A 23,815-nucleotide genomic window follows, 5' to 3' on the forward strand; every position below is an offset into this window, starting at 1 on the left:
CTTATCCTCACTCCCACTCTCTCCCCCTCACTCCTACTCACTCCTCGTCATTCCTCTTCATTCCACCTCACTCCCCCTCAACCCTACTCAATCCCTCTCACTCCTTCTCACTCCTCCTGACTCCTCCTCACTTGTCCTCACTCCTACTCACTCCTCCTCACTCCTCACTCCTCCTCTCTCGTCCTCTATCCTTCTCACTCCTTCTCACTCCTCTTCACTTCTCCTGACTCCTCCTTTCTCTTCACTCCTCCTCACTCCTTCTCACTCCTCCTCATTCCTCCTCACTCCTCCTCATTCCTCCTCACTCCTCTTCACTTCTCCTCATTTCTCCTCACTCCTCTTCACTTCTCCTCTCTCCTCCTCAATCCTCCTCACTTGTCCTCACTCCTCCTCTCTCCTCTTCACTCCTCCTCACTCCTTCTCTCTTTTCTCCACTTTTACTCACTCCTTCTCACTCTTCCTCACTCCTCCTCACTATTCCTCTATACTCCTCACTCCTTCTCATTCCTCTTTACTTCTCACTCCTTCTCACTCCTTCTCATGCCTCCTCATTCCTCCTCATTCATCCTCTCTCCTCCTCTCTCCTCCTGACTCCTTCTTGCTCTTCCTCACTCCTCCTCACTATTCCTCTATACTCCTCACTCCTTCTCACTTCTCCTCACTCCTCCTCACTCCTTCTCATGCCTCCTCATTCCTCCTCACTCCTCCTCGCTCTTCCTCATTCCTTCTCATTCCTCTTCACTCCTCCTCATTCCTCCACAGTCGCCATCACTCCTCCTCACTCCTTCTCATTCTTTCTCACTCCTCCTCACTCCCTCTCACTCCCCCTCAATCCTACTCACTCCCTCTCACTCCTTCTCACTCCTCCTGACTCCTCCTCACTTGTCCTCACTCCTCCTCACTCCTGCTCACTCCTCTTCACTTCTCCTGACTCCTCCTCAGTCCTCCTCTCTCCTCACTCCTCTTCACTCCTTCTCACTCCTCCTCATTCCTCATCACTCCTCCTCTCTCCTCCTCATTTCTTCTCACTCTTCCTCCCTCCTCCTCATTTGTCCTCACTCCTCCTCTCTCCTCTTCACTCCTCCTCACTCCTTATCTCTCCTCTTCACTGTGACTAACTCCTTCTCACTCTTCCTCACTCCTCCTCACTATTCCTCTATACTCCTCACTCCTTCTCACTCCTCCTTACTCCTCTTTACTTCTCCTCACTCCTTCTCACTCCTCCTCATTCCTCCTCACTTGTCCTCACTCCTCTCTGGTTACTTTCATTTCTGTGTTCTCAATTTAATTATTTTTAATGTTTTTTTTTTTTTTTAGTGGTCATGGTCCTTCTGTTTCCTCCCAGTGCTCTGATTGATCATTCTCCTGCTGGCTGTAGTAACGTAGAGGTTTTCAATTCTCCCCCTCCTCCTCCTCTTCGTCCTCTTCGTCCTCCTCGTCCTCCTCATCCTCCTTGTTCTCTGTAGGTCTTCCTCGCTAAAACAGCTCCCCCTCACACCATCACTTAGTGTCCCACACATTGTTTACAGTCGGTGGACGTCTCTCTTTCCACCTATATACACACAGTGGTGTGAAAAAGTGTTTGCCTCCTTTCTGATTTCTTATTTTTTTGCATGTCTGTCACACTTAAATGTTTCAGATCATCAAACAAATTTAAATATTATTCAAAGATAACAAGTAATTAAAAAATGCAGTTTTTAAATGAAGGTTTTTATTATTAAGGGAGAAAACCAATCCAAACCCACATGGCCCTGTGTGAAAAAGTGTTTGCCCCCTCCTGTTAAAACATAACTTAACTGTAGTTTATCACCTGAGTTCAATTTCTCTAGCCACACCCAGACCTGATTACTGACACACCTGTTCTCAATCAAGAAATCACTTCAATAGGACCTGCCTGACAAAGTGAAGTAGACCAGAAGATCCTCAAAAGATAGACATCATGCCGAGATCCAAAGACATTCAGGAACAAATGAGAAAGAAAGTAATTGAGATCTATCAGTCTGGAAAAGGTTCTAAAGCCATTTCTAAAGCTTTGGGACTCCAGAGAACCACAGTGAGAACCATTATCCACAAATGGAGAAAACATGGAACAGCGGTGAACCTTCCCAGGAGCGGCCGGCCGACCAAAATTACCCCGAGAGAGCAGCGATGACTCATCCGAGAGGTCACAAAAGACCCCACGACAACATCCAAAGAACTGCAGACCTCACTTGCCTCAGTTCAGGTCAGTGTTCATGACTCCACCAGAAGAAAGAGACTCGGCAGAAATGGCTGCATGGCAGAGTTCCCAGACCAAAACCACCACTGAGCAAAAAGAACATTAAGGCTCGTCTCATTTTTGCCAGAAAACATCTTGATGATCCCCGAGACTTTTGGGAAAATACTCTGTGGACTGACGAGACCAAAGTTGAACTTTTTGGAAGGTGTGTGTCCCGTTGCATCTGGTGTAAAAGTAACACCGCGTTTCAGAAGAAGAACATCATACCAACAGTAAAATATGGTGGTGGTAGTGTGATGGTCTGAGGCTGTTTTACTGCTTCAGGACCTGGAAGACTTGCTGTGATAAATGGAACCATGAATTCTACTGTCTACCAAAACATCCTGAAGGAGAACGTCCGGCCGTCTGTTCGTGACCTCAAGCTGAAGCCAACTTGGGTTCTGCAGCAGGACGATGATCCAAAACACACCAGCAAGTCCACCTCTGAATGGATGAAGAAAAACAAAATGAAGACTTTGGAGTGGCCTCGTCAAAGTCCTGACCTGAATCCTATTGAGATGCTGTGACATGACCTTAAAAAGGAGGTTGGTGCTGGAAAACCCTCCAATGTGTCTGAATTACAACAACTCTGTAAAGATGAGTGGGCCAACATTCCTCCACAGCTGGAAAAGACTCATTGCAAGTTATCGCAAACGCTTCATTGCAGTTGTTGCTGCTAAGGGTGGCCCAACCAGTTATTAGGTTTAGGGGGAAACACTTTTTCACACAAGGCCATGTGGGTTTGGATTGTTTTTCTCCCTTCATAATAAAAACCTTCATTTAAAAACTGCATTTTGTGTTTACTTGTGTTGTCTTTGACTAATATTTAAATTTGTTTGATGATCTGAAACATTTAAGTGTGACAGACATGCAAAAAAATAAGAAATCAGGAAGAGGGCAAACACTTTTTCACACCATGGTATATACACCTACAACCCTGTTTCCAGAAAAGTAGTGACAAAAGTACCGAGTAAAATGTAAATAAAAACAGAATGTCATCATTTGTAAATCACACCAATTAATATTTAATATAAAATTGACCAAAGACAACATATCAAACATTGAAACTGTTATTGTTTTATAAAAAAAAATATCTGCTGATTTTGACATTTCACTTTCAAAACTCCAGAAACTGCTCTCCTCAGTTCCCAAAGGTTTCCAGAGTGTTGTTAAAAGAAGAGTTGATGCAGCTCAGTGGTGAACATGATCCTGGAACAACTTATAGAGACGCGTTGCTGCATCAGGTTCACAATGAGATTATATTTTTTATAAAAAAATAAATATTTGACATTTGAAATGTTGTCTTTGGTCTATTTTCATTAAATATGAGGTTACAGGATTTATAAATCATCACATTATTTTTTTGTTTACATTTTTATTACATTTATTTACATCACTACGTTTTGGAAACGAGGTCGTATGTACACCTAAAGACACACACACACACACACACTCACACACAGTCTCACTCCACTGTGTCCATCATGTGTCTGAGAGAAGAAACAGAGCAGCAGCCCCCCCCCTCCCTATTCAGAGAAAGGCCATTCAGGCTGAAGGACCCCATCATCAGATCAGACCATCCACAGCATATGATGACACACTTTAACACCCCCCCCCCCCCACCACGGTGTTTGGGAATGTGGTTTCTCCAACGCTTAATGTTCAGGTCAGTAGTGATGTGTTTCACAGACAAACAGGCAACCAGCACTGCAGACAGACTCTCTCTGCATGCCCCCACACACTCCCTCCGTCAGCCCCCCACCTCCTCCTCCCATGTACCTTCTCCATTTTGGGCAATGATAGGACTGTCTCTGTCTGTCTCAGTCTCTGTGTCTGAATCTGAATCTGTCTCTGCTGTGTCCTTCATCCCCTCAGTCATCTCGTTTGTCTCAGTTCCCCTCCTCTCCTCTCCTCTCCTCTCCTCTCCTGTCAAGATGTTGGACATGTGTCCCTCCCTCGCTGTCTCTCGTCTTTGTCCTCTGTTCTAATGTGACAGAGTGGCTGTTTGATATGGAAGACAGAACCCCACCCTCCTCTCATGTGTCAGCCCTGAAGCTCCGCCCCTCCCCACCTGTCTGCCTCCTCCTGCTTCATTGTGTGAGCTCCACTGACACTGATCATCCCATTTATTTGATTTGCTCTGAGGTTGACCTTTTGTTTGGGGATTAACACTCTAACAGGGATGTTGGCGCTTCTTCATCGCTTCTTGCTTCTTGGCTTTGGTTTTTGTTGCTCAAACGCCAAGAGGGGCTGAAGGTCGGGTCATTTGGGCTTCTCATTAACCTGCTGCTCACTGTTTGTCCCCTTGTCACTTGTGTTTTAGAGAAAGATGAGGCTGCAATTGAGAGCTCTGAGTTCAATGCCACGTCAGTAGCTGATGTGGACAAGCGGGTGAAACGGCGGCTACTTATGGGTAACTCTTTTCTTCCTCTTTCTATGTGTTGCCATGGCGCTTGTGCTTGTACCCCCGACTCTCCTCCTATCCGTTCCTCCTCGTTCTCCTCTCTGTCTTTATTTTTTTGTGAGCCTTTGGTGCCACTGTCTCTGCTCCAACAGTCACAGTTCGGCAGTAATTGGATGTAACGGGAGGAAAAAGAAAGGTCGCTGGTTCTTTAAACTCTTTCTAACTCTTCCCACCACATCTCTGGATGGCTCTGAGGTCTTCTCACTGACTAACATTTCACAGTCGCATATTGCTCCAAATGTTTTGTGTTCCACCTCCCTGGTTCTCAGTCACCCATGTTATGGAAACAGAAATTAAACTGAACAAGTTAGAGCTCCATGATCACAGAGCTGTTTCTAAAGTCAGTGGGTGCTGGTGAAGCAGTGTTTCTACCAACTCAGTCCTTTGTTCAGTGAAGCTTCGCTCCCAACATCCAGCTCGTTACCAACAGGTGTCGTTCAACATGTTCTCGTGGTGCGATAAATGCAACTGAACTACAACCACATTTCCAGAAAAGTAGTGATGCGATGTAAAACTTTAATGAATACAGAATTTGGTGATTTGTAAATCACATAAACTCATTAAATTAAAAATAGACCAAAGACAACATGTCAAATGTTAAAACTGAGAAGCTTTATTTTTTTAACGTAAAATATCTGCTCATTTTGAATTTGATGGCAGCAACACGTCTCTAAAAATCTGTGAAAGGATCAACAAAAGACTGGAAAAGTTTTGTAACGCTAAAAACCACCAGGTGGAACATCTGACAACTAATCAGGTTAACATGGCAACAGATCAGTAACATGATTGGGTATAAAAAGATGATTTCAGAGAGGCAGTCTCTCAGCAGTGAAGATGGGGAGAGGTTCACCACTCTGAAAGACTGTGTTGGAAAATAGTTCAACAATCTAAGAATAATGTTCCTCAACGTAAAACTACAAGGAATTAGTGGATTTCATTGTCTACGGTTCATAATATCATTAAAAGATTCAGAGAATCTGGAGAAATCTCTGAACACAAGGGACAAGGCTGGAAACCAATATTGAATGGTGGTGATCTTCGGGCCCTCAGGCAGCACTGCATTAAAAACACACTATTCTGGAGTGGAAATCACTGCATGGGCTCAGGAACACTTGTGAAAACCATTGTCTGTGAACACAGTTCATCGCTGCGTCCACAAATGCAGGTTAAAACTCTCCAAAGAAGAAACCAGATAGAAACATGATCCAGAAACACCGCCGCCTTCTCTGGACCGAGATCATTGAAGATGGACTGCGGTGAAGTGGACAACTGTCCTGAGGTCTGATGGATCACAATCTGAGATTCTGTTTGGAAATCATGGACGCTGCATCCTCCAGGTTAAAGAGGAGAGGGACCATCCAGCTTGTTATCAGCTCAGTTCTAAAGCCAGCATCTGTGATGGTACAGGATGCATTAGTGCACATGGCATGGGTAGCTTGAACATCTGGAAGGAAGCATTAATGCTGAATGATATATTCAGGTTTTGGAGCAACATATGCTGCCATCCAGACAACGTCTCTTTCAGGGAAGGTCTTGTTTACTTCAGCAGAACAACGTCCAGCCACATTCTGCACGTATTCCAACAGCATGGTTCTCTAGTAGAAGAGTCTGCTGATAAACTGGCCTCCTGCAGTCCAGACCTGTCAATCATTGAAAACATCTGGAGCATCAGGACATGAACAATACAACAAAGGAGACCCTGAACTGTTGAGCAGCTGAAATCCTCTATCAGGCAAGAATGGAACCACATTTCACTTTCAAAACTCCAGAAACTGGTCTCCTCAGTTCCCAAAGGTTTCCAGAGTGTTGTTAAAAGAAGAGTTGATGCAGCTCAGTGGTGAACATCATCCTGGAACAACTTTATAGAGACGTGTTGCTGACATCAGATTCACAATGAGAAGATATCTTTATAAAACAATAATATCTCAGTTTCTACATTTGATGTTGTCTTTGAACTAATTTCTATTAAATATGAGTTTATATGATTTGTAAATCATCGCATTCTTTTTTTATTTACATTTTAAACAGCGTCACTACTGTTTGGACACACGGCCATGTTTTGGTCCAATTTGTTTTAGACATCTTTTTCTAGATAGATAGATAGATAGATAGATAGATAGATAGATAGATAGATAGATAGATAGATAGATAGATAGATAGATAGATAGATAGATAGATAGATAGATACTTTATTAATCCCACAAGGGGAAATGTTTTCGCTACAGCAGCATTATAGATACAGCAAAGAAATAAAATAACAGTAAAAAATATTAAATATAAAAATGCACAGTATATACAATAAAATATAATAACTAAATTAAAACTAACTAAACAATAGTGCAAAGTTTTTTGTTTGTTTTATATTTAAAAAAAACCCAAGAAAAACAGACAACCAACAGTGTTATTGTTGTGTGATGGATTTTGCCAGAGGTGAGTTATTGTACAGTCTTATTGCGGTCGGCAGGAATGATCTCCTGTATCTGGAATGATCTCCTGTATCTGGAATGATCTCCTGTATCTGGAATGATCTCCTGCATCATCAGGAGTGATCTGCTATATCTGGAATGATCTCCTGCATCTGGAATGATCTCCTGTATCTGTCCTTGTGACAGCAGCTGGAGGAGTCTTTTGGAGAACGTCCTCCTCTGTTCCTGCAGCAGGTGGAGAGGGTGGTCAGGATTATCCAATATGGATAATAGTTTCCTCAGCGTCCTCCTCTCCGCCACCTTTTCCAGGCTGTCCAGTTTGCAGCCAATGATGGAGCCGGCCTTCTTAACCAGTTTGTTAAGTCTGTTGGTGTCTCCGGCTCCAATGCTGCCCCCCCTCCCCCCCCAGCAGACTACTAGAAGTACAGTTCACTGGCCACAACAGATGGTAAAACATCTCCAACATCTCGCTGGACACATTGACGGATCGAAGTTTCCTCAAGAAAAAGAGTCGACTCATCCCCTTCTTGTAGACAGCGTTGATGTTGGTCTTCCAGTTCAGTCTGTTGTCATGGAGACACCAGGTACTTGTACTCCTCAAACATGTCCACCTCCTCTCCCAGAACTCTCTGCGGTTGTGGAGCCGTCGTCTTCCTCCTGAAGTCGACCACCATCTCTCTGGTCTTGGCCACGTTCAGGAGGAGGTGATTTCTTCCCGCCCACTCCACAAAGTCCTCCACTACTGCCCTGTACTCCTCCTCCCGTCCATCCCTTACACACCGACCACTGACTCCTCCTCCTGTCCATCCCTTACACACCGACCACTGACTCCTCCTCCCGTCCATCCCTTATACACCGTCCACTGACTCCTCCTCCCGTCCATCCCTTATACACCGACCACTGACTCCTCCTCCCGTCCATCCCTTATACACTGTCCACTGCAGTCATCAGAGAACTTCTGCAGATGTCTTGACTCTGAGTTGTTCTGGAAGTCAGTGGTGTAGAAGGTGAACAGGAAGGAGACAGAACAGTTCCCTGAGGAGCTCCAGTACCACTGACCACCGTATCAGACAGCACACTGCCCAGACGGACAAACTGTGGTCTGCCTGTCAGGTAGTCATTGATCCAGGAGACGGTGGACGTGTCCACCCTCCACCACCCGCAGCTTCTCACTCAGCAGCAGTGGTTGGATGGTGTTAAATGCACTGGAGAAATCAAAGAAAGTGATTCTCACAGAGTCACCGGTTCCGTCCAGGTGAGACTGAGCTCGTTGCAGCAGGTAGATGATGTCATCGTCCACTCCCACATGAGGCTGGTACGCAAATTGCAGAGGGTCCAGAGAAGATTTCACCAGCGGTCTGAGGTGGGCCAAGACCAGCCTCTCCAGAACCTTCATGACATGAGATGTGAGGGCAACCGGTCGGTAGTCGTTGAGGCCAGATGGAGTCGTCTTCTTGGGGACTGGAACCAGGCAGGACGTCTTCCACAGCACCGGGACCTCCTCCTGCTTCAGGCTCAGGTTGAAGAGGTGTTGTAGGACCACAGCCAGGTGGACAGTGCAGGTCTTCAGGACCCCGGGGCTGATGCCATCAGGTCCTGCAGCCTTGCGCTGGCGGAGTCTCTCCAGCTGTCTCCTAACCTGGCCAGTCGTCACAGGGGAGGGGGGGGGGGGGTTCATGGCGTCGATGGTGGAAGAGTGCTTTGGAGTTGAGGACTCTGTGTCCATGCAGCTCACCAGGGTGGACAGAGGGGGGAGGGGGGAAGGCATCAGAGGATTTTGGGAGGTGTGAGGTGTGGAGGAGACAGATGAGGGCGATGAACTAAACCTGTTGAAGAAACAGTTTAGCTCATTGGCCCTCTCCAGGTTCCCCCTGGTTGTTCATTTCCAGGTTCCCCCTGATTGTTCCTCTCCAGGTTCCCCCTGATTGTTCCTCTCCAGGTTCCGCCTGGTTGTTCCTCTCCAGGTTCTCCCTGATTGTTCCTCTCCAGGGAGCCCCCTGGTTGTTCCTCTCCAGGTTCCCCCTGGTTGTTCCTCTCCAGGTTCCCCCTGATTGTTCCTCTCCAGGTTCCCCCTGGTTGTTCCCCTCCAGGTTCTCCCTGGTTGTCTCTCTCTCCCCTTGAACCCAGTAATCTCCTTCATACCGGTCCACACCTCCCTCACGTTGTTCTGCTGGAGTTTGGCCTCCAGCTTCCTCCTGTAGGAGTCCTTGCACTCCCTCATCTTCTCCTTCAGGTGGCGCTGCACTCTCCTGAGCTCCTCCCTGTCCCCAGACCTGAAGGCTGCTTTCTTCTGATAAAGAAGCACCTTCAGGTCACTGGTGATCCACGGTTTATTGTTGGGGAAGCATTTTACAGTCCGGGATGGTACGGTGGTGTGTTCACAGAATTTGATGTATTCTGTGATACAGTCCGTCCTGCTGTTGATGTCCTCCCCATGTGGTCCACACAGCACATCCCAGTCCATGGACTCAAAGCAGTCCTGCAGGGTGTCTTTAGCCTCCTGTGTCCACCTCCTCACAGTCCTGGTGGTCACAGGCTGCCTCTGTACCAGAGGAACATACTTGGGAGTCAGTAGGACCAGGTTGTGGTCTGACCTACCAAGGGGGGGAAGGGCAGTAGTACTGTATGCATCCATGGCATTAGCATACAGTAAGTCCAGAGTTTTATTGTTCCGGGTGGGGCAGTTCACATACTGGTGCAAAGTTGGCAGTACTTTATCCAGACTGGTTAAAGTCTCCAGTAACTAACAAAAATGCACCGGGATGCTTAGTCTGAAGTTTGGACACAGTGGAGTGGATGGTGTCCACTGCTGCCTCTACGTCAGCTGATGGAGGAACGTACACAGCGATAACAATGGCAGACGAGAACTCCCTCTGTAAATAATACGGACGCATCCCCACGGCTAGAAGTTCAATGTCCGGGCTCCAGAAACGTTCCTTCACACACACGTGGTCGGGATTACACCACCTCTCGTTCACAGAGACTTCAATCCCTCCACCTTTCTTCTTGCCTCTCCGAACAACGTCTCCGTCCCCCCGAACAGTCCTGAAGCCGGGTACGGCCGCGCTGTGGTCCGGGAGATGTGAGTGCAGCCATGTCTCGGTGAAACACATGATGCTGCACTCCCGGTACTCTCTCTGGGTCTTTACCAGCACGCCGAGCTCGTCTGTCTTGTTGGCCAACGACCTCACGTTCCTCATTAAGATCTCCGGTACTGATGGTTTGAATTTCCTCCTCTTCGCCTTCAGCTTATCTCCAGCTCTGTAACCCCGACGTCTTCTCCAAAGTTTGTCCGGGATTTCAGGCCTCGCTCCGGGCAGCAGCAGTAGAGGTCTACTCAGCGCGATCAGCTGATCACGAGAGTAAACAATGGCCCTGGACCGCTGTGCATAGCTCTCCGTTACGAAGAAGGAAAAAAGTAGAAGAGCCACCAGAAAAGAGGAAAAGTTACGGTCCATTGTCTGACCGTCACTTAATACACCTGAAAGAAAACAACTCCGAAGAGAGAAGAAAGAAAGAAAAATACTTAAAACACACTCGAGGGACGAGCTGCTGCAACAGGCTGCCACTAGCACGGCGCCATCTCCATGAACATTCCACCATTGAGGACTGCAGCTCGTACCCCCCCCACCACTTTCTTCTGGGTCTTCAAAATGTCTCTGCTTTGCTGTGACTCGATCAGGTTGTGTGTTTTTCTGAAGCACCACTTTCATCTTCTGCTCCTTTTTGATTTAATCACATGCATTTCTTTTATTTTCTGAGACAGGAGAACAGAAACAGAAACCCTCCTGGTATTGTCCAGATTGCCCAGTTTTGAAACCAGATTACTTCTTCAAGTTTCCTTTCAGCAGGTTCTGGTTCTTCAATAATAAATATAAAGTTTTCAGGGCTTCCTCACTCCTCTTCAACCTTTGTACTCGGCTCTCCTCCATCAGTTTCCTCCTCACTGTCTAAATGCTGCTTCTTCTCCTGTTCAGCATGTCTCCTGTCACAGGGCTGCCTATGTCATGTCTACCTCACTGCGATCACAGCAAACTTCCTTCGATTTATTCACTCCTGTATTGAGACGGGGTTCCTTTAAATCAGCCCTCCACAGTCACATGGAGACACCTTCAGCCGAACCTCCAGCTTCCACTGAGCTGCTGTTGGACACATGTCCACTTGTCAAAGGGGACGCTTATACCTCCAGGCGTCTCTCACAGGAAGTGATTGCCTCCATGTTTCTGGATCACGTGACGTCCAGCAGGTTGTCAACAGATCTCCATTTTGAACGTCAGACATGTAGATTCAAAGTCTTTACCTCCTGTTCACCTCATCACTCCCTGTTCAACACTCAGACAGTGGAACTATATTACCCATCATCCTCTGTAATACAGTGACTGCATCAGGAGTAGAGAACCAATCTGAGCAGTCCATCTCACATAAACATGTCCAATCTAGAAGAGACGGGTAAATTCATGGTCACTAACACTGGAAATACCAGGTAACATTTACTGTCACTGAACACATGCACACACGTGTGTGACAGTCAACTCTCTCTTACTGCCAACATCACTGCAGCAACACGTTCCTGTAGATACATGCTGCACAACATCAGGAGAATACGTCCTCTTCTCACTCAGAAGGAGGTGCAGGCTCTGGTCCAGGTTCTGGTCCAGGCTCTGGTCCAGGTTCTGGTCCAGGTTCTGGTCATCTCACGTCTAGACTACTGTAACTCCCTCCTGGCAGGTCTACCTGTTAGTACCATCCGACCTAAATGGTAGAATGAGCTCCCCAACGACATCAGGACAGCAGAAACTCTGAACATCTTCCACCACAAACTAAAAATGCATCTCTTCAGACTTTACCTTGAATAGTAGAACTTTAGTATCTTAACATGGAACTTACTGATAGAACTTTGTAGTTTGGTTTTCTGGAAGAAAATATACTTTCTTGATTCTTGTTGTTCTGGGTTTGTACCATCATGGTTGAAATGAACTTATTGTAAGTCGCTTTGTATAAAAGAGTCAGATAAATTAAATGTAATGTAATGTACCCTTCAGACCTGTATGCACAAAGGAACACGTGTGTGGTCACATGGTGGCTCAGCGATGCTGCACTGGCATGTTAGATTTAACACTGCTATCAGTTAGTCTGCTTTGTCTGACACATGCTGCTCCTGTCTCTGCCCTCACTGAGCGCGCTCACAACACTGCAGCTGGCCTCTGCTGAGCATGTGCTGCATCAGTGATGACGGTAACCTCCACTGATGAAGATCTTCTATTCACTGCTTTCATCTTTGCAGCTTCCGCTTCCTCATCTGTTGACACGTCCTTCATCTTCATCTTCATCTTCATCTTCATCACTCAGTGACTGTCTGTCCATCAGTTCATAATCTGAAGTGTCTTCAGTCTTGTTTTCAGTTCAGTGATGAGGATGAATCATGAATCAGAGGAAGAGGAGCTGGTCACATGTTCACATCCAGGACATTTAAGATCAGAAGGTCTGATGTTAAATACAGATTTAAAGAGATAAATATGAATTATGTGAATATTAATCAACAATTAATCAATTCAACTCAGAAAGATCTACGGCAGGATCACATGTATGACGGATCTAACATACATGTAAAGGTGAAAGTTAGTTACAGGTAAAGAACCACCTCTTCCTCCTGCCTCCTTCTCATCCTCCATCCTCCTCCATCCTCCTGCAGCTGTAAACATGCAGCTGTAAACATGTTGCAGCTGTAAAATTGCTCGTGTAAACATGCAGCTGTAAACATGCTGCTGTAAACATGCTGGTGTAAACATGCAGCTGTAAACACACAGCTGTAAACATGCTGGTGTAAACATGCAGCTGTAAACACGCTGGTGTAAACATGCAGCTGTAAACATGCTGCTGTAAACATCCTGTTGCTGTAAACGTGCGCCTGTAAACATGTAGCTGTAAACATGCTCCTGTAAACATGTAGCTGTAAACATGCAGCAGTAAATACGCAGCTGTAAACACATAGCTGTAAACATGCAGCTGTAAACATGCAGCTGTAAACACAGCTGTAAACATGCTGGTGTAAACATGCAGCTGTAAACACACAGCTGTAAACATGCTGGTGTAAACATGCAGCTGTAAACACGCAGTTGTAAACACGCTGGTGTAAACATGCAGCTGTAAACATCCTGTTGCTGTAAACGTGCGCCTGTAAACATGTAGCTGTAAACATGCTCCTGTAAACATGTAGCTGTAAACATGCAGCAGTAAATACGCAGCTGTAAACACGTAGCTGTAAACATGCAGCTGTAAACATGCAGCTATAAACATGCTGCTGTAAACATGCTGCTGTAAACATGCAGCTGTAAACATGTTACAATTGTAAACACGCTGCAGATGTAAACATGTTGCTGCTGTAAACATGCTGCTGTAAACATCCTGCTGCTGTAAACATGTAGCTGTAAACATGCTCCTGTAAACATGTAGCTGTAAACATGCAGCAGTAAATACGCAGCTGTAAACACGTAGCTGTAAACATGCAGCTGTAAACATGCTGCTGTAAACATGCTGCTGTAAACATCCTGCTGCTGTAAACATGTTGCAATTGTAAACACACTGCAGATGTAAACATGTTGCTGCTGTAAACATGCTGCTGTAAACATCCTGCTGCTGTAAACATGTTGCAATTGTAAACACGCTGCAGCTGTAAACATGTTGCTGCTGTAAACATGCAGCTGTAAACACGTTGCAGTTGTAAACACACTGCAGCTGTAAACATGCAGCTGTGAACATGTTGCTGCTGCTGTAAACATGTTGCTGCTACCATAAGTCCACCAGAAACACTATAAAACAAACAGTCAGCAGCTTTTGCAAATGTAGAGACACAAAAGTTTTTCTAATTCTCTTCTTTAAATACATGACTATAAGTGAAAAGAAATCACCAAACTGATGAAACATGAATTAGAACAGCTCGGAACTGCTTGATGAGACTTCATCACTGGTGCAGAGAAGCTGCATGCAGAAATACAGCCACCGCCTCCACTGGAGAGCAGAAATATGCAGTGTTAGAGGGGCTGAGGGTGGTATGAGTGGTTGTCATGCACATCAATCAGGCCTGGCGGCTGGTCTCTGTTCCCGCCCTCAGCCTGGCCCCGGGCCAGGTGGCCGTGGCCTGAGAAAGGGGCTCTCACCCTTCGCTAATGATAGGGAACACTGTACTCAGTATAAATCACTGTGACCCACATACACACTTCCACACACACACTGCAGGTCTGACTGACTGTACACATCTATGCAGGCACACAGACACACACAGGGGACCCCCACATCAGACAGGACAGCAGCGTCTGTCCAGCCGTCTGTCCTCCGACGGACTTTCTGACAAACGTCTCCATCTGCTGCAGAAGTTTTTCAGAGAGAAGCAGACATGAAATGATCGCAGACGGTGACCACAGCTCTGACTAATAAACACAGAGGAACACATGCAGGCTAGAAAACAGAGATTAGGGGATGGAGCCGTGAGACTGACGTTGTTTGGAGCTGCATGAGGGAACACACACAAACCTACAAATACCTTCCTGTTTCCTGACAGAAAGCAGCAGCCATCTTGGCTCCACTGGGTTTGTGACTGTGCATTCTGAAAGGGCATTATGCTAATGCATTGACCTCTGGATGTGGATGTGTTTGCCCATCTGAAAAGGCTTTTCCTATTTCCCTCCTCACTTCACTCAAAGCACACAATCTCCCAGCATTTTAATTAAAGAGGAGGGTGCTGCCAGAGAGGAGGAGACGTCCCTGATTTACATGCAGTCCTGCCAAACATTTTCATTCCACGTCATCTTCTAAAGACTGAGAGAAAAAAACAATGTGATGATTTTATATTTTCAATGTGACCTGTTTTTTCTGTGGAATGACTCAAGCCAAGCAGTTACTAAGTGAAACGTCCTTATTAGGTGTAGTTTTAATGAATCCCTTCAACAAACATGAGTCAATGTCATATTTCAGCCGCCTCAGCACTTCTCCGGGCCCGATGGGTGAGTGTGTGTTGAGCTTAGCTAAAGCAACAGCGGCTGTGCAGGTGAGCTAGAGTTACCATGAGCTGCTGTTTGTTTTAGGATCAGCTCAGGCAATATTCACAAGTCCCAGCAAACCTTCTGTGCACCGCGGACAAGAACATTTTTATGGAGGAAAATATACACCCTGGTCTGCAGTGTGTAGCTCTACTAACTTTATTTTCCATCTACTTACCTTTCCCTCACCTTTTTATTTGTCCTAACTGATTTCTTGTCACTTGTGGAAACAGGACCGAGCTTTGGGCCAAAGACTCCTTCACCCTCTCGTGTCAGTGTGGTTCTGTGTGTACTGATCCACTCTCTGTATAAACACTGTTATTAAATGTGTGTGTTCAGGTGTTGTCCTGTAGTTTCTTCATGTGTGTGTTGACAAAGCTTGATGAAAACAGAAGGATGCGTCCCATCCTGCTGTTGGCTCAGAGTTCTTCTCCCCCATGAAGCTTTGTCTGAACCATGTTACCTCTGTAGTTTCATGAAGTTTCAGAAGCTCTGATCTCATGTTTATAGCCTCCTTCTTCTCTTTCTCTTCTCCCATCTGTGTCCACCGTCTGCAGAGACCTGCGCCGTGAACAACGGCGGCTGCGACCGGACGTGTAAAGACACGGCTACAGGAGTACGCTGCAGCTGCCCGGTGGGATTCACCCTGCAGCCCGACGGCAAGACCTGCAAAGGTCAGTACAGACATGAGAGAGTGGATGATCAGGACTAGGAGTTCGACCAGAGAGATCCTGAACCACAGAGGTTCTCCTGAGAGCTCTGTGTGTTCAGAGGTTCTCCTGAGCCTGCTGGGCCTGTTATCTGAGTGAATATGGGGTTCTGGTCGCAGTCACTGCTGCTGCTTGTTGTCGTTGTTGCAGCTGAGTAATTCTGTACTTCCGACGTACAGCGGTGACGTCAATGGAGGTGGTTTGAGGAGAAGATGCTACCGTGAGGGCATCAACATCCCAAACACATTATCACAGCATGTCGTCCAAACAAACAGCCTCAATGGATGATGCTGACCTGAATGTTCCAGCTGAGTCTCTACAGGCAGCTCTGCTGTATGTTCCTCATGCAGCAGCGAGTCTGCAGGAGAAGACTGTGTTTGGTCATGTGTGTTCATGTTCCGATAGAGCTGAGGCTTCAGTTTCATCGGAGACTGTTGTTCCCTCTGATGAGGTTAAGAGATGTGTGGAGGTTTGTTGGTTTGTCTTTGGTCTTTAGAGTTGTCTCAATGAAGGACTAAATCTGTATCAGAGCAGGTCAGTAGACCAGTTTGGTGGAAGAACATTCAGATCTTCAGTAAAAATATCAGAACAATAACACTAAAGTACTCCATTACAAATAAAAGTCCTGCATTCAACATCCTGTTGAAGTGAAACCACAGGAGAACTAAAATAAAGTGTGAGCAGTAATCCAGGCAGCTCTAGTTGTAACTAGACTTACAGTTATGTAAATACAGTTACAGTTACTGACTGTCAGGGAGTTTAGTAAACAGGGTGAGAGGTCACGAGATAATTAAAGACCTCATCATGTGTCAAACAAAGTGGAGTAAAAAGGACAATGTCCTTTGACTTGTAGTACAAGTGTAATTTAATATAAATAGTGTGGAGAAAGAGAGTTATTATCTGAAGTCATTCCTCAGGTTCATATTGTGTCACTGAGAGATGCTGTGGACGCTGGTCCCCTGCAGAGGCAGCGAAGATGTGGCTTCCAGCAGTGTCTACGGCATTAGTAGTGTTTCTAATGTTTGCAGTGTTTCTAATGTTTCTAGTGTTCCCAGTGTTTCCAGTGTTTGCAGTGTTTCCAGTGTTTTTAATGTTTCCAGTGTTTGTAGTGTTTCCAGTGTGTCCAGTGTTTCCAGTGTTTCTAGTGTTTCGAGTGTTTGTAATGTTTCCAGTGTGTCTAATGTTTCCAGCGTTTGCAGTGTTTCTAATGTTTCCAGTGTTTCTAATGTTTGCAGTGTTTGCAGTGTTTCCAATGTTTCCAGTGTTTGCAGTGTTTCTAGTGTTTCCAGTGTTTGCAGTGTTTCTAATGTTTCCAGTGTTTGTAGTGTTTGCAGTGTTTACAGTGTTTGCAGTGTTTCCTGTGTTTCCAGTGTTTCTAGTGTTTGCAGTGTTTCTAGTGTTTCCCGTATTTCTAGTGTTTGCAGCGTTTCCGGTGTTTGCAGTGTTTCTAGTGTTATGCAGTGTTTCTAGTGTTATGCAGTGTTTCTAGTGTTTCCAGTGTTTCTAGTGTTATGCAGTGTTTCCAGTGTTTGCAGTGTTTCCGGTGTTTCCAGTGTTTGCAGTGTTTCCGGTGTTTCCAGTGTTTCCAGTGTTTGCAGTGTTTCGTGTGGTATGCAGTGTTTCTAGTGTTATGCAGTGTTTCTAGTGTTTCCAGTGTTTCTAGTGTTATGCAGTGTTTCCAGTGTTTGCAGTGTTTCCAGTGTTTGCAGTGTTTCCGGTGTTTGCAATGTTTCTAGTGTTTCCAGTGTTTCTGGTGTTTGCAGTGTTTCCAGTGTTTCCAGTGTTTGCAGTGTTTCCAGTGTTTCCAGTGTTTGCAGTGTTTCCGGTGTTTCCAGTGTTTCCGGTGTTTGCAGTGTTTCGTGTGGTATGCAGTGTTTCTAGTGTTATGCAGTGTTTCTAGTGTTTCCAGTGTTTCTAGTGTTATGCAGTGTTTCCAGTGTTTGCAGTGTTTGCAGTGTTTCCGGTGTTTCCAGTGTTTGCAATGTTTCTAGTGTTTCCAGTGTTTCTGGTGTTTGCAGTGTTTCTGGTGTTTGCAGTGTTTCTAGTGTTTGCAGCGTTTGCTCTTTGTGTTATCTCTCCATCACAGCTCTGGAGGAGACAGTACCGTTTGAAGATACTTCATGAACAACACTGAACAAAGCCTGTGTATTACTCACTGCGGTGGCTTTAGAAAGGGAGGGAGTGTTACAGCAGTCAGTTGAGAGTGCAGCTGTGTGTGTCATGATTTTTGTGTGTTAATCACACACACTGGTTGTGTACAGGGAGTCGTGTTTGACGGACAGACCAACATGCAAATGAAGCTCCATATTCCTCTGTCACATGTCGGGGTTGATGGGGATGGAGGGATGTAGTGGTGGCCACTTAACTGCCCAACCAAACCCCACAGGAGACATGCATGCTAGCAGAGACACAGGAGTCGTCATAGCAACAGGATATCGGTCATGTGACTGCAACATGGCATTCTGCAAATCAGAAGGTGGATGCCTGGTCTTATTTGTTCTAATAAGTTGTATAATACTGTGTGTGTGTGTGTGTGTGTGTGTGTGTGTGTGTGTGTGTGTGTGTGTGTGTGTGTGTGCGCACGTATGCGTGTGTGTGAGGCAGTCTGAGAATGTAACATGTAGGTGCAGTCAGAGCTGCATGTTGGCAAACTTTAACATGTTTGAACAGTGAGGCCCAGACTGGCTACTGTCTCTCTTTCTCTCTGTCTCTCTCTCTGTCTCTCTCTGTTTCTCTGTCTCTCTCTGTCTGTCTGTCTCTCTCTGTCTCTGTCTCTGTCTGTCTCTCTGTCTCCGTCTGTCTCTCTGTCTCTCTCTGTCTCTCTGTCTGTCAGTCTCTCTGTCTCTCTCTGTCTGTCTGTCTCTGTCTCTCTCTGTCTCTGTTTCTCTCTGTCTCTCTCTGTCTGTCTGTCTCTCTCTGTCTCTCTCTGTCTCTCCGTCTCGGTCTCGGTCTCTCTCTCTCGGTCTGCCTCTCTGTCTCTGTGTCTCTGTCTCTCTCTCTGCCTCTGTCTTTTTCTCTGTCTGTCTTCAGTCCCTGACTCCAGTAAATACAGCAGTGTGTAATGTAGTAAGCTAGAACAGGAGTTATTATAGTGATCCTTATGTGAGAGGTTGGATGCATGTTAGCATTAAATCATTTTTATTTTTGTACCTTAAAAATACATTTGGAAACAGAAGAACATGTCCCGAGCTGGAAGTGTCTGTTACTATAATCAACACAAGGACACATGTTGTGATCAAAAACCATCACATATCATTGAGGTGTCGTATGAACCCGGTTATCAGGTACACACCAGGTAAAGACTGCTAACATGGCTTCATCTTCATCATCAGTACATAACATCATCAGACAGACACTGAAGGTCACTGAAGGTCAGAGACACTGAAGGTCACTAAAGGTCAGAGACACTGAAGGTCAGAGACACTGAAGGTCACTAAAGGTCAGAGACACTCAAGGTCGGAGACACCGAAGGTCACTAAAGGTCAGAGACACTCAAGGTCGGAGACACTGAAGGTCACTAAAGATCAGAGACCTTGAAGGTCAGAGACACTGAAGGTCACTAAAGGTCAGAGTACCTCCACATGTCACGGTTCAGAAGGACAGATGTGCTGCTGACCCATCTGTTTAGAGGCATCAGCTGAAACCACTGATGTTGCAGGTTTTGGTAAAAGTCTCCAATAGAGGGGATGACTGTGAACCCTTCTGCAGCATCACCTGCTGACAGGTATGTACAGATCATGTACAGATGCATGCTGGGAGATCATTTCCGGCACTGCTGTGATGTGTTGAAGCCCAGCAGCTGGTGTGAACACTTCAACTTTGTCTGCTGCAGTGATTTGTGGTCCTGACAGACAAAATGTTCCCCTTCTGTTGTTTGGACCTGAGTTGAGAGGAGAAGATGGATTGGAGCTCAGTCCAGCTGTGCCCCGCCCACTTAATGTAGCTGTGGATCCGCCCCCAGGCCTAATAAATCCAGCAGGGGAGCTGAGACACACAAAGCAGGCAGCGCAAATCGATCAGGATCCATCAGCCAGGAAGGAAGACACGCACTCAGAGACATACTCAGAGACACACTCAGAAATGCACTCAGAGACACACTCAGACACACACTCAGACACACACACTCAGACAAACACTCAGATACACACAATGTCATACACACACTCAGACACACTCAGATACACACAATCAGATACACACACTCAGACACACACAATCAGATACACACAAACACTCAGATACACGCATTCAGATACACACTCAGATACACACTCAGATACACACCTCAGATACACACAATCAGATATAGACACTCAGACACACACACACACACACTCAGACACACACAATCAGATATACACACTGAGACACACACACACACACTCAGATACACACTCAGATACACCCTTCTGATACACACAATCAGATATACACACAGACACACACACACACACACACACACTCAGATACACAACTCAGATTCATGCAATCACACATACCCACTGAGACACACACACACTCTCAGATACACACAATCAGATATACGCACACTCATACACACACAATCAGATACAAACACTCAGACACACTCACACTCAGATACACACTCAAATACACACACTCTGACACACTAAGATATTGTTATGTGGTGGGGTGTTTTTCCAGGACCCAAATGCAAGCTCACAGACTCAAGGTTTTCAAGTTCCAAAAATACAGTCTTTATTGTCCAAAAAACAAACAAAAAACTACAAACCAAAAAGGTGGCACCGAGCGTGTCCACTTTACGTCCAGTCGGGAGGGCAACTCAACCGACAGCTCCAGGGGGACACGGGTAACAGGGCAGCCGGCAGACCAGCGGAAGGGACGGCGTCAACAATCTTCCAAGCCGGGAGGGCAACTCCACCGACTGGTGATTTTGACGGGGGATATCCGCAGGAGACACAGAGGCCGGAGGAACGGGAACAGGTACAGGACTGACGGAGAGCTGACGGGGAGCAGACGGAAGACGGACGGAGAGCAGACAGAGGACGGACGGGTGGCTAACAAAAATGCACCGACAACCAGAGTTGTGCAGGGGCAGGTTACATATAGTCTGGGGAGGTGATCAGGGAGATGCAGCACACCTGCAGGTGGTGATCCGGGGTGAGTGGCTGCAGCTGCTGGGACTGGTGAGGGGCGTGGCCACGGGAGGTGAGGGGCATGGCCACAGACAAAGACAGGGGACACAGGAGGAGAGGTGATCGGGGGCAAAACGGAGGACAAAAACTGAACTCCTGACAGTTATACACCTCAGATATACACACTCAGACACACTCAGATACACACAATGAGATACACAAACTCAGACACTCAGATTCACTCTCAGACACACACACACACTCAGGTACACACTCAAATACACAAACTCAGACACACTCAGACACACACTCTGACACACTAAAACACACACCTCAGATACACACAATCAGATATACGCTCTCAGACACACACTCAGATACACACACTCATACAAACTCAGAAACACACACTCAGATGCACACTCAGATACACACTCAGATACACACTCTGACACACTCAGACACACAATCAGACACACTCAGAAACACAGACACACTCAGATACACAACCTCAGACAAACAGTCTTCATCCAGATATTCAGTCTTTTTCCAGATGTTCAGTGTTTGTCCAGATATTCAGTCTTCGTCCAGATGTTCAGTTTTCGTCCAGATGTTCAGTCTTTGTCCAGATGTTTATTGTTTGGCCAAATTTTCAGTTTTCGTCCGGATGTTCAGTCTTTGTCCTGATTTTCAATCTTAGTCCAGATATTCAGTCTTTGTCCAGATGTTGTCTTTGTTCAGATGTTCAGTTTTCGTCCAGATGTTCAGTCTTTGTCTAGATATTGAGACTTTGTCGAGATGTTCAGTCTTTGTCCAGATGTCCAGTTTTTTTCTCCAGATTTTCAGTATTTGTCCAGATGTTGTTTTTTTTTTCCTTCCAGATGTGCAGACTTCATCGAGATGTTCAGTCTTTGTCTAGATGTTCAGTCTTTGTCCAGATGTTCAGTCTTTGTCCTGATTTTCAGTCTTTGTCCAGATGTTCGGTCTTCATCGAAATGTTCAGTCTTTGTCCAGATGTTCAGTTTTTGTCCAGATGTTCAGTTTTCATCCAGATGTTCAGTCTTTGTCCAGATGTTCAGTCTTTGTCCAAATTTTCAGTTTTCGTCCAGATGTTCAGTTTTTGTCCTGATTTTCAATCTTTGTCCAGATGTTCAGTCTTCATCGAGGTGTTCAGTCTTTGTCTAGATGTTCAGTTTTCATCCACATGTTCAGTCTTTGACCCGATGTTGAGACTTTGTCCAGATGTTCAGTCTTTGTCCAGATGTCCAGTTTTTTTCTCCAGATTTTCAGTATTTGTCCAGATGTTGTTTTTTTTTTCCTTCCAGATGTGCAGACTTCATCGAGATGTTCAGTCTTTGTCTAGATGTTCAGTCTTTGTCCAGATGTTCAGTCTTTGTCCTGATTTTCAGTCTTTGTCCAGATGTTCGGTCTTCATCGAAATGTTCAGTCTTTGTCCAGATGTTCAGTTTTTGTCCAGATGTTCAGTTTTCATCCAGATGTTCAGTCTTTGTCCAGATGTTCAGTCTTTGTCCAAATTTTCAGTTTTCGTCCAGATGTTCAGTTTTTGTCCTGATTTTCAATCTTTGTCCAGATGTTCAGTCTTCATCGAGGTGTTCAGTCTTTGTCTAGATGTTCAGTTTTCATCCACATGTTCAGTCTTTGACCCGATGTTGAGACTTTGTCCAGATGTTCAGTCTTTGTCCAGATGTCCAGTCTTTGTCCAGATGTCCAGTTTTTGTCCAGATGTTCAGTTTTCGTCCAGATGTTCAGTCTTTTTCCAGATGTCCAGTTTTTGTCCAGATGTTCAGTTTTCGTCCAGATGTTCAGTCTTTGTCCAGATGTTGAGTCTTTGTCCAGATGTCCAGGTTTTTCTTTCCAGATGTGCAGTCTTCATCGAGATGTTCAGTCTTTATCCAGATGTTCAGTCTTTGTTCAGAAGATCAGTCTGCGTCCAGATGTTCAGTCTTTATCGAGATGTTCAGTCTTTGTCCAGATGTTCAGTCTTCGTCCCGATGTCCAGTTTTTTTCCCTCCAGATTTTCAATATTTGTCCAGATGTTCAGGTTTTTTCCCCCAGATGTTCAGTCTTCATCGAGATGTTCAGTCTGTGTCCAGATGTTCAGTCTTTATCGAGATGTTCAGTCTTTGTCCAGATGTTCAGTTTTCGTCTAGATGTTCATTCTTTGTCCAGATGTTTAGACTTTTTCAAGAAGTTCAGTGTTGGTCCAGATGTTCAGTCTTCGACCAGATGTTGTCTTCGTCCAGATGTTCACTCTTTGTTCTGATGTTTATTGCTTGGCCACATTTTCAGTTTTTGTCCAGATGTTCAGTCTTTGTCCTGATTTTCAATCTTTGTCCAGATGTTCAGTCTTTGTCCAGATGTTCAGTTTTTGTCCAGTTTTTGCCTAGAAGTTCAGTCTTTGTCCAGATGTTCAGTTTTTCCCCCCAGATGTTCAGTCTTTGTCCAGATGTTCAGTTTTTTTTTTTCTTCCAGATTTTCAGTCTTTGTCCAGACGTTTAATCTTTGTCCAGATGTTCAGTCTTTGTCCAGATGTTCAGACTTTGTCCAGATGTTCAGTCTTCAACAAGATGTTCAGTCTTTGTCCAGATGTTCAGTCTTTGTCCAGATGTTCAGTTTTTGTCCAGTTTTTGTCCAGATGTTCAGTCTTCAACAAGATGTTCAGTCTTTGTCCAGATGTTCAGTCTTTGTCCAGATGTTCAGTTTTTGTCCAGTTTTTGTCCAGATGTTCAGTTTTTGTCCAAATGTTCAGTCTTTGTCCAGATGTTCAGACTTTGTCCAGATGTT

General features: G+C 45.4%; 1 protein-coding gene across 8 annotated transcripts in view; it reads left to right on the plus strand.

Moving 5' to 3' along the window:
* Positions 1-23,815, plus strand: part of scube1 (signal peptide, CUB domain, EGF-like 1) — a 155,635-nt gene that overhangs the window by 68,969 nt on the left and 62,851 nt on the right. For 7 of the 8 annotated variants that reach the window (XM_069156325.1, XM_069156320.1, XM_069156321.1 and 4 more), the window contains 2 exons: positions 4,581-4,670; positions 15,741-15,857. In XM_069156325.1, the coding sequence (XP_069012426.1) occupies positions 4,581-4,670; positions 15,741-15,857 (207 nt within the window). The remainder of the gene's footprint in view (positions 1-4,580; positions 4,671-15,740; positions 15,858-23,815) is intronic. The other variant, XM_069156318.1, reaches the window with a different exon arrangement.

Source organism: Embiotoca jacksoni, unplaced genomic scaffold (genome assembly GCF_022577435.1).
Source record: "Embiotoca jacksoni isolate LCO1_2020_lvr unplaced genomic scaffold, fEmbJac1.0.p SCAF_21, whole genome shotgun sequence".
In the NCBI taxonomy this organism is placed as follows: domain Eukaryota; kingdom Metazoa; phylum Chordata; class Actinopteri; family Embiotocidae; genus Embiotoca; species Embiotoca jacksoni.